Source organism: Cnephaeus nilssonii, assembly GCF_951640355.1.
Source record: "Cnephaeus nilssonii genome assembly, chromosome: 14".
NCBI classification, from domain to species: domain Eukaryota; kingdom Metazoa; phylum Chordata; class Mammalia; order Chiroptera; family Vespertilionidae; genus Cnephaeus; species Cnephaeus nilssonii.
The window spans coordinates 9,293,597-9,306,781 of record NC_137085.1 but is presented as its reverse complement, the minus strand read 5'-3'; the positions used below and the strand labels follow the sequence as shown (position 1 = coordinate 9,306,781).

Here is a 13,185-nt window from a genome sequence, read left to right as displayed (position 1 = left end):
CATTTGCCTCTCAGCATAACTATTATTGCTTGTCTCATTTTCGGTTCCTATAAGTGTATTCCTAGTATCACATGGGCTCACTCATCTAGGGGAAAAGATGAACAACATAGACTGAAGAACAAGAACAGCATTGATCAGACTGTCAGACCTCAGAGGGAAGGTTGGGGAGGGTGGGGACAAGGGAGATAGATCAACCAAAGGACTTGTGTGCTTGCATACGAGCCTAACCAGTGATCACAGACAACAGGGGGAGGGGGGCATGCGTGTGTGGGGGTTTGGGAAGGGAACGGGGGGAGGGGGTTGATGACAAATATGTGATACCTTAATCAATAAAGTAATTAAAAAAATAAAAAACAAACAAAAAAAAACCAAACAAAATCATATCCAAATTGGATAAAATCATACTATTTTGGCTTCTATTGTTTGCATGTATAAAATTCAGTTCAGTAAACATGTATTGCAGGTGTATTCTACACTAGTTGCTTATCTTTGGGAATATAAAGATAACTTAAGAAACAGTCTCTGCTATCTAATAATGATCAGTCTGGTTCAAGAAACTCACTAAACAAATATTTTCTAAAACAAGTAGCAATGGTAGAATCTTTTATAATAAAGAATCTATATATCTATATCTATCTGTCTGTCTGTCTGTCTGTCTGTCTATCTATCTATCTATCTATCTATCTATCTAAAAGCCTAATATGCAAAGTGTCCCCTCAGGAGTTTGACCTACCAGGAGTTCGATTGCTTGCTATGACGTGCGCTGACCACCAGGGGGCGGTACGGAATGAAGGAAAGCCCTGACTGGCAGCCAGCAGCCATTTCGTGCACTGGGCCTCTAGTAAATATATATGCTAATATTATGGTAGCACTCCCTAAGGAGGGAGCAGTTAAACCCAGAGGAGGTAACAGAATTTAAGCTTTGTCTTAAAGAAAACAAAGGAGAAGAGGGTGGCTTTTCAGGAAAGCAAAGCGTCTATGCAAAGTCTAGATGCTTGAAAGTTTATGATGTGTCCTGGGAAAGTTGAGTGATAAGAGATGGAAAGGTAGATTGTGAAAAACTTGTAGAATATACTAGTAGGTATGAACTTGAGCTTTATATTATGGGTTTAAAAAACAAGGCAATGCTAGATCAGAACTAAAATTTGCAATTATAACTTGAATGGCACTAGGAAAGATAGGTCACAGCAGAGAGAAAGAAGGCATGGAAACTACTACCTTTGCAGTATGCTTGTGTAAAATGAAAGACGCTGTCATGTAGTGTTAGCTGTGCAGAGAGAGAAGGAAAACGTGTACAACTGAGCAAGGATCAGTAGGATGTGAGTAGTGTGGGAATGACAGGAGGCAAGGATGATCATGATCCTTCATTTGGCCACTGAGTGGATAGTAGTGCAATTCATTGATCTGTTTAAAAAAATTGATACAGGAGCACAATCAGACAGTGAGTTAAGTTTTTTAAAAATATATATATTTTATTGATTTTTACGGAGAAGGGAGAGGGATAGAGAGTTAGAAACATTGATGAGAGAGAAACATCGATCAGCTGCCTTCTGCACACCCCGGACTGGGGATTGAGCCCGCAACCAAGGTACATGCCCTTGACCAGAATCGAACCCAGGACCCTTCAGTCTGCAGGCCAACACTCTATCCACTGAGCCAGACTGGTTAGGGCCAGTGAGTTAAGTTTTGATGCAATAAGTTTGGAGTATCTAGCTGAAGATGTCTGTCCAGTAGATTGTTGAGGAAGGGGTTATAGGAATAGATTAGTGATTATTTATATATCGTGGGGAGGTGAGATGGCATAGGAGAGGTTATTACCAAAAACAGAATCCTGGAAGAACACCTATTAAGCAGCAGATAAAGAAAAGGAACAGTTGTATTCTCTAATTGCATTGTTAGTAGAAACTACTTTTTTTTTCTTCTATTTTCTTTCTATTTTGTAGAGCTGTTTTAGATTTATGGTAAAATTGAGAGGAAGGTACAGAGGTTTGCCATATAATGCCTGCCTCTACATATGCATAGCCTCCCACACTATCAATATACTCTTTAGTTCTTTTTTTAATATATTTTCATTTTGAGAGTATGTTTATTAAAGCTGGGGACAGTAAAACAAGGAAGGGCCTAGGATAGAAAAAGCAACAGGAGAGAGACTAGGTCTGGCTGCTTTGGCTCACTGAGAAGTCAGAGAAAAGGGAGCCTTGGAGACAGGGTCAGAGGGTTAGCCCTGGATGAGCTGTGACTGCCCATTGTTCCCCTGTTACAAGACTTGTGGGGTCCCTTAGAGTTTAGGTGATGCCGCGAGGGGGGGGAAGGAAAGGCATGGGTATATGGGTATGCTCCTGGGAGGGAGAGCGCGATCAATATATTCTTTTTTTTTTAAAAATCTTTATTGTTGAAAGTATTACATATGTCCCCTTTTTCCCCTTTGACCTCTGCCATCCTGCCTCTGCCCCCCACCTCAATATATTCTTTCTGTTTTATTTTAAGTCAAGTTTAAGGTAAAATTTATACACAGTAAAATTCAACCCTTTTAGATGTAGAGTTATATGACCTTGAACGAATGTAAACTTTTTTGTCACCCCCCACCATCACAGTCAAAATGCAGAATATTTTCATCATTCCAAAGAGTCCATTTATGCCTCTTTTTAGTCAATCCTCTTCCCTCCTTCATAGCCCTTGGCAACCAATGGTCTGATTTCTGTCCCTATAGTTTTGTCTTTTCCAGAATGCCATATATAAATGGAATCATACAGTATATAGCCTTTTGTGTCTGGCTTATTTTACTTAGAATAATGCCTTTGAGATTCATCCTTGTTTCTGTGTGTATTAGTAATTTATTACTTTTTATTGCTTGCTGAGATGTATTCTATTATATAGAGGCCATAGGCATTTATTTATCCATTCACCAGTTGATAAATACTACTTTTTATTCAGTTTTTGTGATTATGATTAGTGCTGCTATAAACATTTGCACACAGGTCTTTGTGTAGACTTATGTTTTTAGCTTTCTTCAGTAAATACCTAGGAGGGAGTCATATAGTAAATATATATTTAACTATAAAATTTTACAAAAAAACAGCTAAAGTGATTGTACCATTTTGCCTTCCCACCAGCAATACATGAGAGTTTTTTAGTTGCTCCAATCCTTGCCAGCCCTTGGTATTGTCAGGATTGTTTTGTTTTTAATTTTAGCCATTCTTATAGGTGTATAGGTATACTATTGTGGTTTTGATTTTCCAAATGGCTACTGATACTGAGTTTCTTTTATATTTATTTTTCATTCGTGTTTCTTTGGTGAAATGTCTATTTTTTTTTAAATTGGGTTGCTTGTTTTCTTATTGGCTTATGAGAATTTTCTGTAGACTCTGGATATAAATTCTTCATAGCATATATAGTTTGCAAATATTTTCTCCAAGTCTGTGGCTTCTCTTTATTCTCTAACAGTAACTTTTGAGCAGACATTTATAGTTTTGATAAGCCCATTTTATCAATTTTTTTATGCATACTTTTTGTGTCCTAAGAAATTGAATCCCAAGATTGCAAAGATTTTCTTCTATTTTTCTTATAAGTTTTATTGTTTTAGAATTTACGTTTAGATCTGTGATCCATTTTGTATTAATTTTTGTATATGATATGAAGTATTGGTTGAGATTTATATTATTGCATGTGTATAGGTGTCAAATTCATTGTTCTAGCACCATTTGTTTTATTACCTTTCTCCCTTGAATTACCTTGCCAACTTTGCTGAAACCAATTGGCCATATATGTGTGGATCTATTTCTGGATTCTATTTTGTCACATTGATCCATATGTCTGCCCTTTCATTAATATCATAGCATCTTGATTGACTGCAATTATATTTATTTAGAGATGATTGTGGTATCTGTTAAGAATGCTTTTGACAGCAAGGAACAGAAGGCCCTATTAATTGTGGGTTTATTTTCTGTTATAGCAAAAAGTTTAGAGATAAGCAGTTGCTGGTTTGTTTAAGGTGTTGTTCATCTATACCAGGCATCAAGAAACTATAAGCCTGCTGGCTTAATCTAACCTGCTATCTATTTTGTAAATCACCTGTTGAATTTCTTAAACATGAATATGCCCAGGCTCTACTTCTGAAACTGATTGAATTGTCAGAGTGGGAGGTGAGGGGACAGAGGGAGGAGCAGATATTTGAATTTAACATGGTCCCTGGTACTATTGGTAATTGTGTTATATAGTCACTAGAGGCCTGGTGCACAAATTTGTGCACGGGTGGGGTCCAGCAGGCCTGCCCCAATGGGGGCCTATCAGGCCAGGCTGGCGGGCAGGGGAGGGGCTGTGGGAGGTCAGCTGTCCCGTCCCTGGGGTGGGGGGGCCGATCAGGGGTGGGGCCGGCTGGGGGGAGGGGCCATAGGCAGTTGGCCAGCTAGCCCTGCCCCAGATCTGGCCGGTTGGCCAGCCTCAGTGAGCGCAGTGAGCGTTATAGCGACCTGTCATTCTGGTTGTTCTGGTGTTCCGGTCACTGGCTTTTTATATTATATATATAGATGGTTAAAGAACCATTAATCTAAGGTTGGTGGTTAGAGTGTGGTTCCCAGACCAGCAGCATCACCATCTCCTGGGAACTTTTAAAATGCAAATTATCGAGCCCACCCCAGACTTAACTGATTTGGAATTCTGTTAGGGCCCAACAGTTTGTGTTTTAACAAGTTCTCCAGGTGACAGATGCAGTCCAGCATTTGAAACCTTGAAAGGCTATTTCCTGATATGCCTAGGAAAGATTAATGGACTATCTTTAAAAAAAACACCTTAATTGATTTAAGTATGTATATTATAAATATGTATATTATAATTTTACAGATAGTAATTTTGAAATTGGGTTAAAGGTTGACAAATGATATAACATGATAGTTGTTGAGTACTGTATTGGACCTAATTATTCAGGCATATGTTAGGTTGCTATTTTTAAGCAGCATTTAAAAATCATTTTTTGTGTGGACATTACTTTTACTTAGTCTTTAAAGATGAGTTAAGGAAATAGAAGGCAGTTCTTAATGTTTATAGACTTTATAAACGAGGGAAGAATGTGAAATACACATGTATAAACACAAAAGATAAACGTATAAATATTTTCTTTCAGGGTTAGGTATATTTTCATGAATGGTGAATACATTACAATGTAGGCAACCAATGCAATAGAAAACTTGAGTTTTACTCATAGTACATTTTATATTGAAAAGAACAAAATACTTGATCGCCTGTAAAATGGCTTCTCTCTAATTTAGTTTGTTCTTTTAATGATTGCCTTCTCAGTTATAATTACTAATTGCTTAAGCATGGAATCTAATATTTTTTCCCCATCTGTTTTCAGGAAGCTCTGAACTGTTCTTTTTTAAAAATTATTATTGATTTTAGAGAGAGAAAGGAGAGAGAAACATTGATTTGTTGTTCCAATTATTTGTGCATTCATTGGTTAATTCTTGTATATGCCCTGGCTGGGGATCAGACCCACAACCTTGGCATATTGAGACGATGCTCTAACCAACTGAGGTACCTGTCCAGGGCTTAACTGTCCTTGATGTTAGTTCTCCTTCCCTTAGAAAACAGTGTGGATTCAATTTGATTATCTTTTGTTTACTTCTGGTGAGTCAGTGTTTCTGAAAGTATAAGAGGTTAATTGAAACTAATTTCTAGTTTGTTTTCTAGGTGCTTTTGAAAACACAATTTCTTAAAAAAGAATTTTTATTGCAGTTGTGAAGGAGTAGGATCAGACATAAGCAAGAGTTAAAATTACTTGACTGAACCACTTGTAGTTCCATTAGCAGTAACTGTAAACATAAAATGAAGTTCACAGAAACAGACCTGTGTGTAATTGAAGCTAAGAGGCTGAACATCTGTCTGAATATCAGCCACTCCTCTTATTTCCAAGGCAGGAGTGGCTGATATGTTAGAATTTCCTTGGGAAAATGTCAGCAAAAAGGACTTGAGACTGTTTCTCAATCATAATTTACAGCCAAAGGGACTTGAAGTTTATGAGTTATAAAAGATGTTAACTGGAATTTTGCTTCCCAACTTCTTTGTTGACTCTACTGGGAAGACTTCATTCTCTAACAGTCTCATAGTCCCACCTCTTTTAACATTTTGTTAGGGTTTAGTCTTCAGAAAGCCTCTAAATCAGCCACTTTGTTTTCATCATGACTTTCCTTTTCCTAAATTAATTCTTTAAAATTTTTTCTTGAATAAGCATTTAATGACCATACTGGGTTTTGTCACTGTGGTTTTCTTTAGCATTGGGCAAGCTCCACTTGATTTTGTTCTTGTTTGCTTCCTTGTTGAGCAACTAATAATAAACCATCATGACTCTAGAAAAATACTTGACATTATTGAAATGGATTGCTTCTCTTCCTCAGGAACATTTTATACATGCATCTCTCCAGCTTTATTCAAGTGTCTCATAACTTTAAGAACTTGTTCATATCAGAGAAGTCTTCCTCAGAAATACAAGAGATGTACTTATAGCAGGAGTGGTAAAATACCTGGGAAATTTTATTACCTAATAAGTTATGTGTCTGTTGATAACTTCTGGAAGCAAACAGATTTTTCCTTTTTCTTAACAATGAGAGGAGCTGCTAAGGATATTCCTTTTAACAGCATTGTTTTTCACCAGACAGTAAAATTAGAAATCTTTTCATTGTTAGTTTAGGACATTGTAGAAAATTTTTAATAACATTAATAGACTATCCACATGTATTTCTGGGTATTAGTCTCAAAGTCATTAAACTTTTTCATGAAAAAAATTATGAATTAAGAGGACAGCCTATTGCAGATCTTGATTTATTCTATTTTTAAAAAACATTTCAAAAAATACCTTTATAGCAAAAGAAAAACTGATTTTTCTCTAGATGCAGAACCATTTGAATCAGGCCTGTCCTCTCTCTCACTTCGCTGATTGCATGTATTTGTGACCCTTAGATTATAGGGAATGGAAGTGAGCAGCAGCTGCAAAAAGAGCTGGCAGATGTGCTGATGGATCCTCCAATGGACGACCAGCCAGGGGAAAAGGAGCTTGTGGAAAGGTCGCAACTGGATGGCGAAGGAGATGGGCCTCTTTCTAATCCGCTCTCAGCTTCATCCACCATTAACCCTGTGCCATTAGTAGGGCTCCAAAAACCAGAGATGAGCCTGCCAGTGCAACCTGGACAAGGAGGTTAGGATTGCTGCATTGCTTACATTACTGAAGGTTATTGTTTTTAATATTTGAGCGTCTACCCTGTTCTAGGTTTGATTCAGAGTGAGCAAAAACGATTATCTGTGTTCTCTAGGGTTCAGATTCAAGATTTAGGGGAATATGAGGGAAGTAAATAGATGTACCATTCTGTCATTTATACCAAAGAAAGAGAAATAGTTAAATGACATTAGGGAATCTTACTTCAGGATGTTTAAAAGAGGAGTTTGCGTACAATGTTGGACAAATGGAGGAGTAAAGCTTGGTGAGAGATGTTTGCTCCAGGCCTGTGTTATAGCTCTGTGGGAATAGTTGCCAAATTGAAAAAAAGCTGAAGGAGGAAAAGGGCAATTAGAAAGGCTCATTGGTGTTAAAACTGCAAATGTTTATTGGGAAAGGGAGAGCAAGGGGATTGAGAGAATTTAATAAAGTGGCTAAGATGATGAATGAGAGAAATAATTATAACAGTGCAGATTAGAACGAAGACAGGATTTTTCAGAGGGGTGAAATACTAAAGGGTTTGTTTGTTTGTTTTTGTTTTCTCCTAAATGTAAACAACAAAGTCAAAACAAATGAGAAGCAGAAATTGGATCTGAATCTCAGGTCACCTTTTAGACTCGGGATTGACAATACAGCAATACCTGAACATTTTGGTGTTAGTGACAGTTCTAGTTTGAGATTTCTGGCTTTAATGGGCACTTCTTCTGGAGCAATGGGATATTATCTCATTAGTACTTAATTTTAGAACCTAAATATAACTTGTAGATTTTTACTTGGTTTTCATATTCAACAAAATATCAAATAAAATTAACTATCTTATTATCATTTCTTTCAGATTCTGAAGGGTCAAGTCCTTTCACACCAGTGGCTGATGAGGACAGTGTGGTCTTTAGCAAGCTAACTTACTTAGGCTGTGCCTCAGTCAATGCTCCCAGGAGTGAAGTGGAAGCCTTAAGGATGATGTCCATCTTAAGAAGCCAGTGTCAGATTTCACTGGATGTAACCCTATCAGTGCCAAATGTGTCTGAAGGAACTGTAAGGTAAGACCAGCCTCTTGAAGTATTTGTAACAGTTGATCAGATTTCTGACCTGTAGTTTTAGAAATAAGCAGTCAAAAGACAAGAACATTTATTTATGTAATGTTCAGTTCTTCTGGCACATATGTTAACATGTCTTCCAAGTATTGTGACCCTTACAAAAAATAGTCACTTGTTTGAACATTTTTTTTTACTCCAATTGTGTGTAGCAGCAGTCGCCAACTGGTGGTCCGCAGACCACTGGTGGTCCGTGAGGTCCAAAAGGTTGGCGACCGCTGGTGTGTAGCACATTAGAAATCTAAATGTTTGTGGGTTAATTGAAATATATTGACATGAGAGTCTGCCTAACAATTTATGTATGTTTTCCGTGTTCCCCCAATACAAATACTAGCTTGACACAGTTCAATAGGGAGTTTAATGCTGATTTTGGAAATTACAAAGAACTGTTGGTAAATATTAACTATTCCAGTACAGTTTCTTAATTTTTTAAAAAAATATATTTTTGTTGATATCAGAGAGGAAGGGAGGGATAGAAACATCAATGATGAGAGAGTATCATTGATTGGCTGCCTCCTGCACACCCCACACTGGGGATCGAGCCCACAACCCAGGCATGTGCCCTGACTGGGAATTGAATGGTGACCTCCTGATTCATAGGTCAATGCTCAACCACTGAGCCATACTGGCTGGGCCAGTTTCTTCATTTTTAAGATGATGAAACTGAGGCCAAGAAAAGTCTCTAGAAATGACTATTTTTATACTAACTATATTCTACATTTTTATAGAATCAATAACAAATATCTATATAAATTAGCTAAATGTAGAATTCTAAATAATCAGATGAACACAGCTAAAATAAAATAACATTTCCCCCTAAAAGTACAGTATATGCTTATTTCAGAAAAATCAGAGTATATAAATAAGCAAAAATTCAGGAAAATACTCAATTCTACTTCTATTAATAAACACAGTTAACATCTTAGTTTATTAAGACCCTCTCTGTGTATTTGTATGTGTATATGTTTGTGTATGTGTGTATATAAGTACATATATATATATATGCATGTATACTTACAGAACTATTAGAATCAAATTTTTTTAACAACAATGGAAATATACATACCATCTTGTAACATGCTTTCTTCACTTAGTTTTATATAATGACCCTCAGAAGCATTTTGGCTTTTCATGTTAGAGTTGTAGTTGTATGGGGATAGAAGTAAGTTAATTATTTAAAATTTTAAAAATCTGCATATGTAATTTTTCTTGGAGTATTTAAAGAATGATTTCACAAATCCTAATTTCAATTATATTTATTAATGTGGAACTTTTGTTGTTGTTGTTGTTGTTAATCTTCACCCAAGGACATTTTTTCATTTATATATATATATATACATATTTTTTTTAGATAGAGTAGAAGGGAGGGAGAAAAAGAGACAGAGAGATTGTGATGTGAGAGAAACATGGATTGTTTCCTGCTGTACGCCCTGACCAGCACCAGGGGTCGAACCTGCAACCCGGATATGTGCCCGTGACCAGAAATCAAACCCACGATCCTTGGGTGCACCAGCCAACACTCTAACCACTGAGCTACACTGACCAGGGCTGATGTGAAACTTTTTTTAAAAATTTCATTCTTGAAAGTATTACAGATGTCCCTGTTTTTCCCTCATTGACCCCTTCTAGAGCACCCCTGGCTCAGGCCTTCACCACACTATTTATTATCTATGTCCATGGGTTATGCATGTGTGTGCATATAAGTTCTTTGGTTAATTTCTTCCCAACCAACCACCCTTGCCTTCTCTCTCAGATTCATCAGTCTGTTCCCTGTTTCTGTGTCTCTGGATCTATTTTGTATCAGTTTATTTTGTTCTTTAGATTCTGCATATCAGTGAGATCATGTGATACTTGTCTTTCTCTGACTGGCTTATTTCTCTTAGCATAATACTCTCCTAGTCTTTTAATAAAGTTTCTTTAGCACTCATTTCTATATGCTTCTTAGTCTGTAGTCATTTCCCTGACTGAAGTTATGTTTTGTTCTATTTTAATTCTGTAAAGATATAAGAAAACCAGTTTCTCTTGTCCTGTTTTTCAGAGTTTAAAATATTTTTAATTGATTTTAGAGAGAGAGAGAGAACAAAACAAAACAAAACACATTAATTTGTTGCTCTACTTATTTTTCATTCGTTGGTTGCTTCTTGTATGTGCCTGACCAGAGATTGAACCTGCAACCTTGGCATATCAGGACTATGCCCTAACTAACTGAGCTATTCAGCCAGGGTCAGAGTTTTATCAAAGTGCCTTTGAACCTGGATTAGTTCCTCTTTTACAGATTTCCATTATGCACAGGCTTTCCCCATAGATGCCCCTGCATATTGTTGAAATGGCATAGTTTCTTTTTAGTCCTTTTATAGTTATGTCCTCAGTGCTCAAAACAGAGCCTGGAATGTTGTAGGTATCACATAAATATTTGATGAATGAATGACATTTCTTTGATTTTCAATGCATGGCATTTTAAAATTTTTATTAATGATTTTTTTCTTAAGTGTTAACATTCTTAGAGAGAGTCTCTCTCCCTTTATTTGCCATGAGTCAAAAGAACATGTTTTACACTGACAAACACATCAGCTTTTTATTTTAAACTAGAGGCCCGATGCATGAAATTCGTGCAAGAGTAGGCCTTCCTTCCCCCGGCTGCCAGCACCGGCTTCCCTCTGACACCTGGGGCCCGGGCTTCCCTCTGGCCCTGGCTTCTTCCAGAATGATGTTCAGTCTAATTAGCATATTATGCTTTTATTATTATAGATAAGAAATCAGATTAGGTCATTCTTTTAGTAGATAATGAGAAGCACAGCTATAATGATTTATTCTGATAAGACTAACTTACTCATTGTTCTTGTCTTTAGTTACAGACTATATAAGAAACATATGTACTTACTGATATTATTTATTCCTTCCTGATTGCCTCCCTAAAATCTGTGGATTATGTAGTTTTTAATATAATGAAATTATGTAATCAATAACTTTAGGAATCCATATGTGACTTAATTCAAGAGTTAAAATTAATGTGGTTAGATAATTCCACTAAAGGGTTATATGAACTTCCTGCTAGAAAGATGAGTCTGAAATCATAATATAGATGTAGTGAAAATAGTCCATAATCCCTCTAATCTTTTTATATATATTTTTTTCTGGACAGACTCTTAGATCCTCAGACAAACACTGAAATAGCAAACTATCCTATCTACAAAATCCTCTTCTGTGTCAGAGGGCATGATGGAACTCCTGAAAGTGACTGTTTTGCTTTCACTGAAAGTCATTACAATGCAGAGCTCTTTAGGATACATGTCTTCCGATGTGAAATACAAGAAGCTGTAAGTCCTTAAGCGAATACTATTTGCAAATGAAATTTCACCTGTACCTTCACTGTGTTGAAATGATTGCAGTATTTATTATGGTCACTTATAAGCCAAATGAAATTCTCTGCAAGTGTTTTGCTTAGTCCAGCCTTATGGACAGAAATATGAATGAGCTAAAAGGCAGGTTAACCAAAACCTTGTTGCTGAGAGTGTCAGAGGAGACCAGTTGGCTGCTTCTTGACTGGGTTAAATAGGCATGTTGGTTCCAGCAATGACACATTTGCAAACGATTATTTTAGAGCTAACCTTTGTACTTATTTTTATTGTGATAAATGTATTCAGATAGTTTCTAACAATTTAGAAAATCATTTTTCAGTTGGAGTTTTAGTGTTTACAACCATTTATTTTTTAAAAACCTGTCACTGGCCATTTAGTATTGCTTGCATTTAGGCATAAGAAATTAGATAACTTACCAAAAGATGTCAGTAGGAAATCTAAATAACAAAAAAGTCAAACTCATAGAAACAGAGTAGAAGAGAGGTTGCCTGGGGGTTAAGGGAAGTAGGGAGAGGTTGGTAAATTAGAACAAACTTTCATGAATAAAATTCGAGGATCTAATATATATCATGGTGACTATAAGTGATAACACTGCATTGTACAATTAAAATTTGTTAAGAGAGTAAAACTTAAATGTTCTAACCAAGGGTGGGGTGGGGGATGACATGGATGTGTTAATTCATCAATGGTTGGGGGGGATCCTTTCGCAATGTATACATATATCAAATTACCATAATGCACACTTTAAATATCTTAGAATTTTATGTCAGTTATACCTCAATAAAGCTGAAATTAAAGAATAATTATAAAAAAGAAATCAATAGAAAAAGAATTATTCTCCCTGACAAAGTAGGTAACTTTTAGTCTTAATAAAAGTATTTTATTTCCTGTGATAACAGCCTATTTTCTAACATGTCTGGTTGTAGGTAAGCCGGATACTCTACAGTTTTGCCACTGCCTTCCGCCGTTCTGCCAAGCAGACCCCACTTTCAGCCACTGCTGCACCCCAGACTCCTGACAGTGACATCTTTACCTTCTCTGTGTCTTTAGAAATAAAAGAAGATGATGGTAAAGGTTATTTTAGGTAGGGCATCTTATTTTATTTTTGAAATTGTATTACCCTGCTATATTATCTGTGGTTCAAGGAAAACTCCTGGTCAGATTATATAACTTACATACTATAAAATGATTGCCTTTAATAGGTGGAGTTTGTTTTTTTAATGTGATAAAGGAAAGGAAACAAGCAAATTTGCAGAGGTAACGTGAAGAATGAAAAAAAAATTAATGTGGGGAAATGTCCCATTCTTATATTCTTTTAGTAAGATAATAATGACAGAAACTAAGTCAGCTGGATTTGTTTTGCCAGGGGTTTGGTTTTGGTTTGGGTATTGGTTGGTTGCTTTATTTTAATGATTTAAACATCTGAAGGCTGTTGAAATCAAGTTTTACCACTAAGGTTTATCTGAACACATTGGAAGGACACAAGTGAGGTCTGCGACTGAAGTCTAACCTTGCATATAAGGTCAGA

At 36.4% G+C, this 13,185-nt stretch overlaps 1 protein-coding gene across 3 annotated transcripts in view; it reads left to right on the top strand.

The window, feature by feature from the left end:
* RABGAP1 (RAB GTPase activating protein 1) overlaps positions 1-13,185 on the top strand; it is a 126,424-nt gene that overhangs the window by 31,810 nt on the left and 81,429 nt on the right. For 2 of the 3 annotated variants that reach the window (XM_079791011.1, XM_079791010.1), the window contains exons 3-6: positions 6,952-7,186; positions 8,040-8,244; positions 11,441-11,615; positions 12,584-12,741. In XM_079791011.1, the coding sequence (XP_079647137.1) occupies positions 6,952-7,186; positions 8,040-8,244; positions 11,441-11,615; positions 12,584-12,741 (773 nt within the window). The remainder of the gene's footprint in view (positions 1-6,951; positions 7,187-8,039; positions 8,245-11,440; positions 11,616-12,583; positions 12,742-13,185) is intronic. The other variant, XM_079791012.1, reaches the window with a different exon arrangement.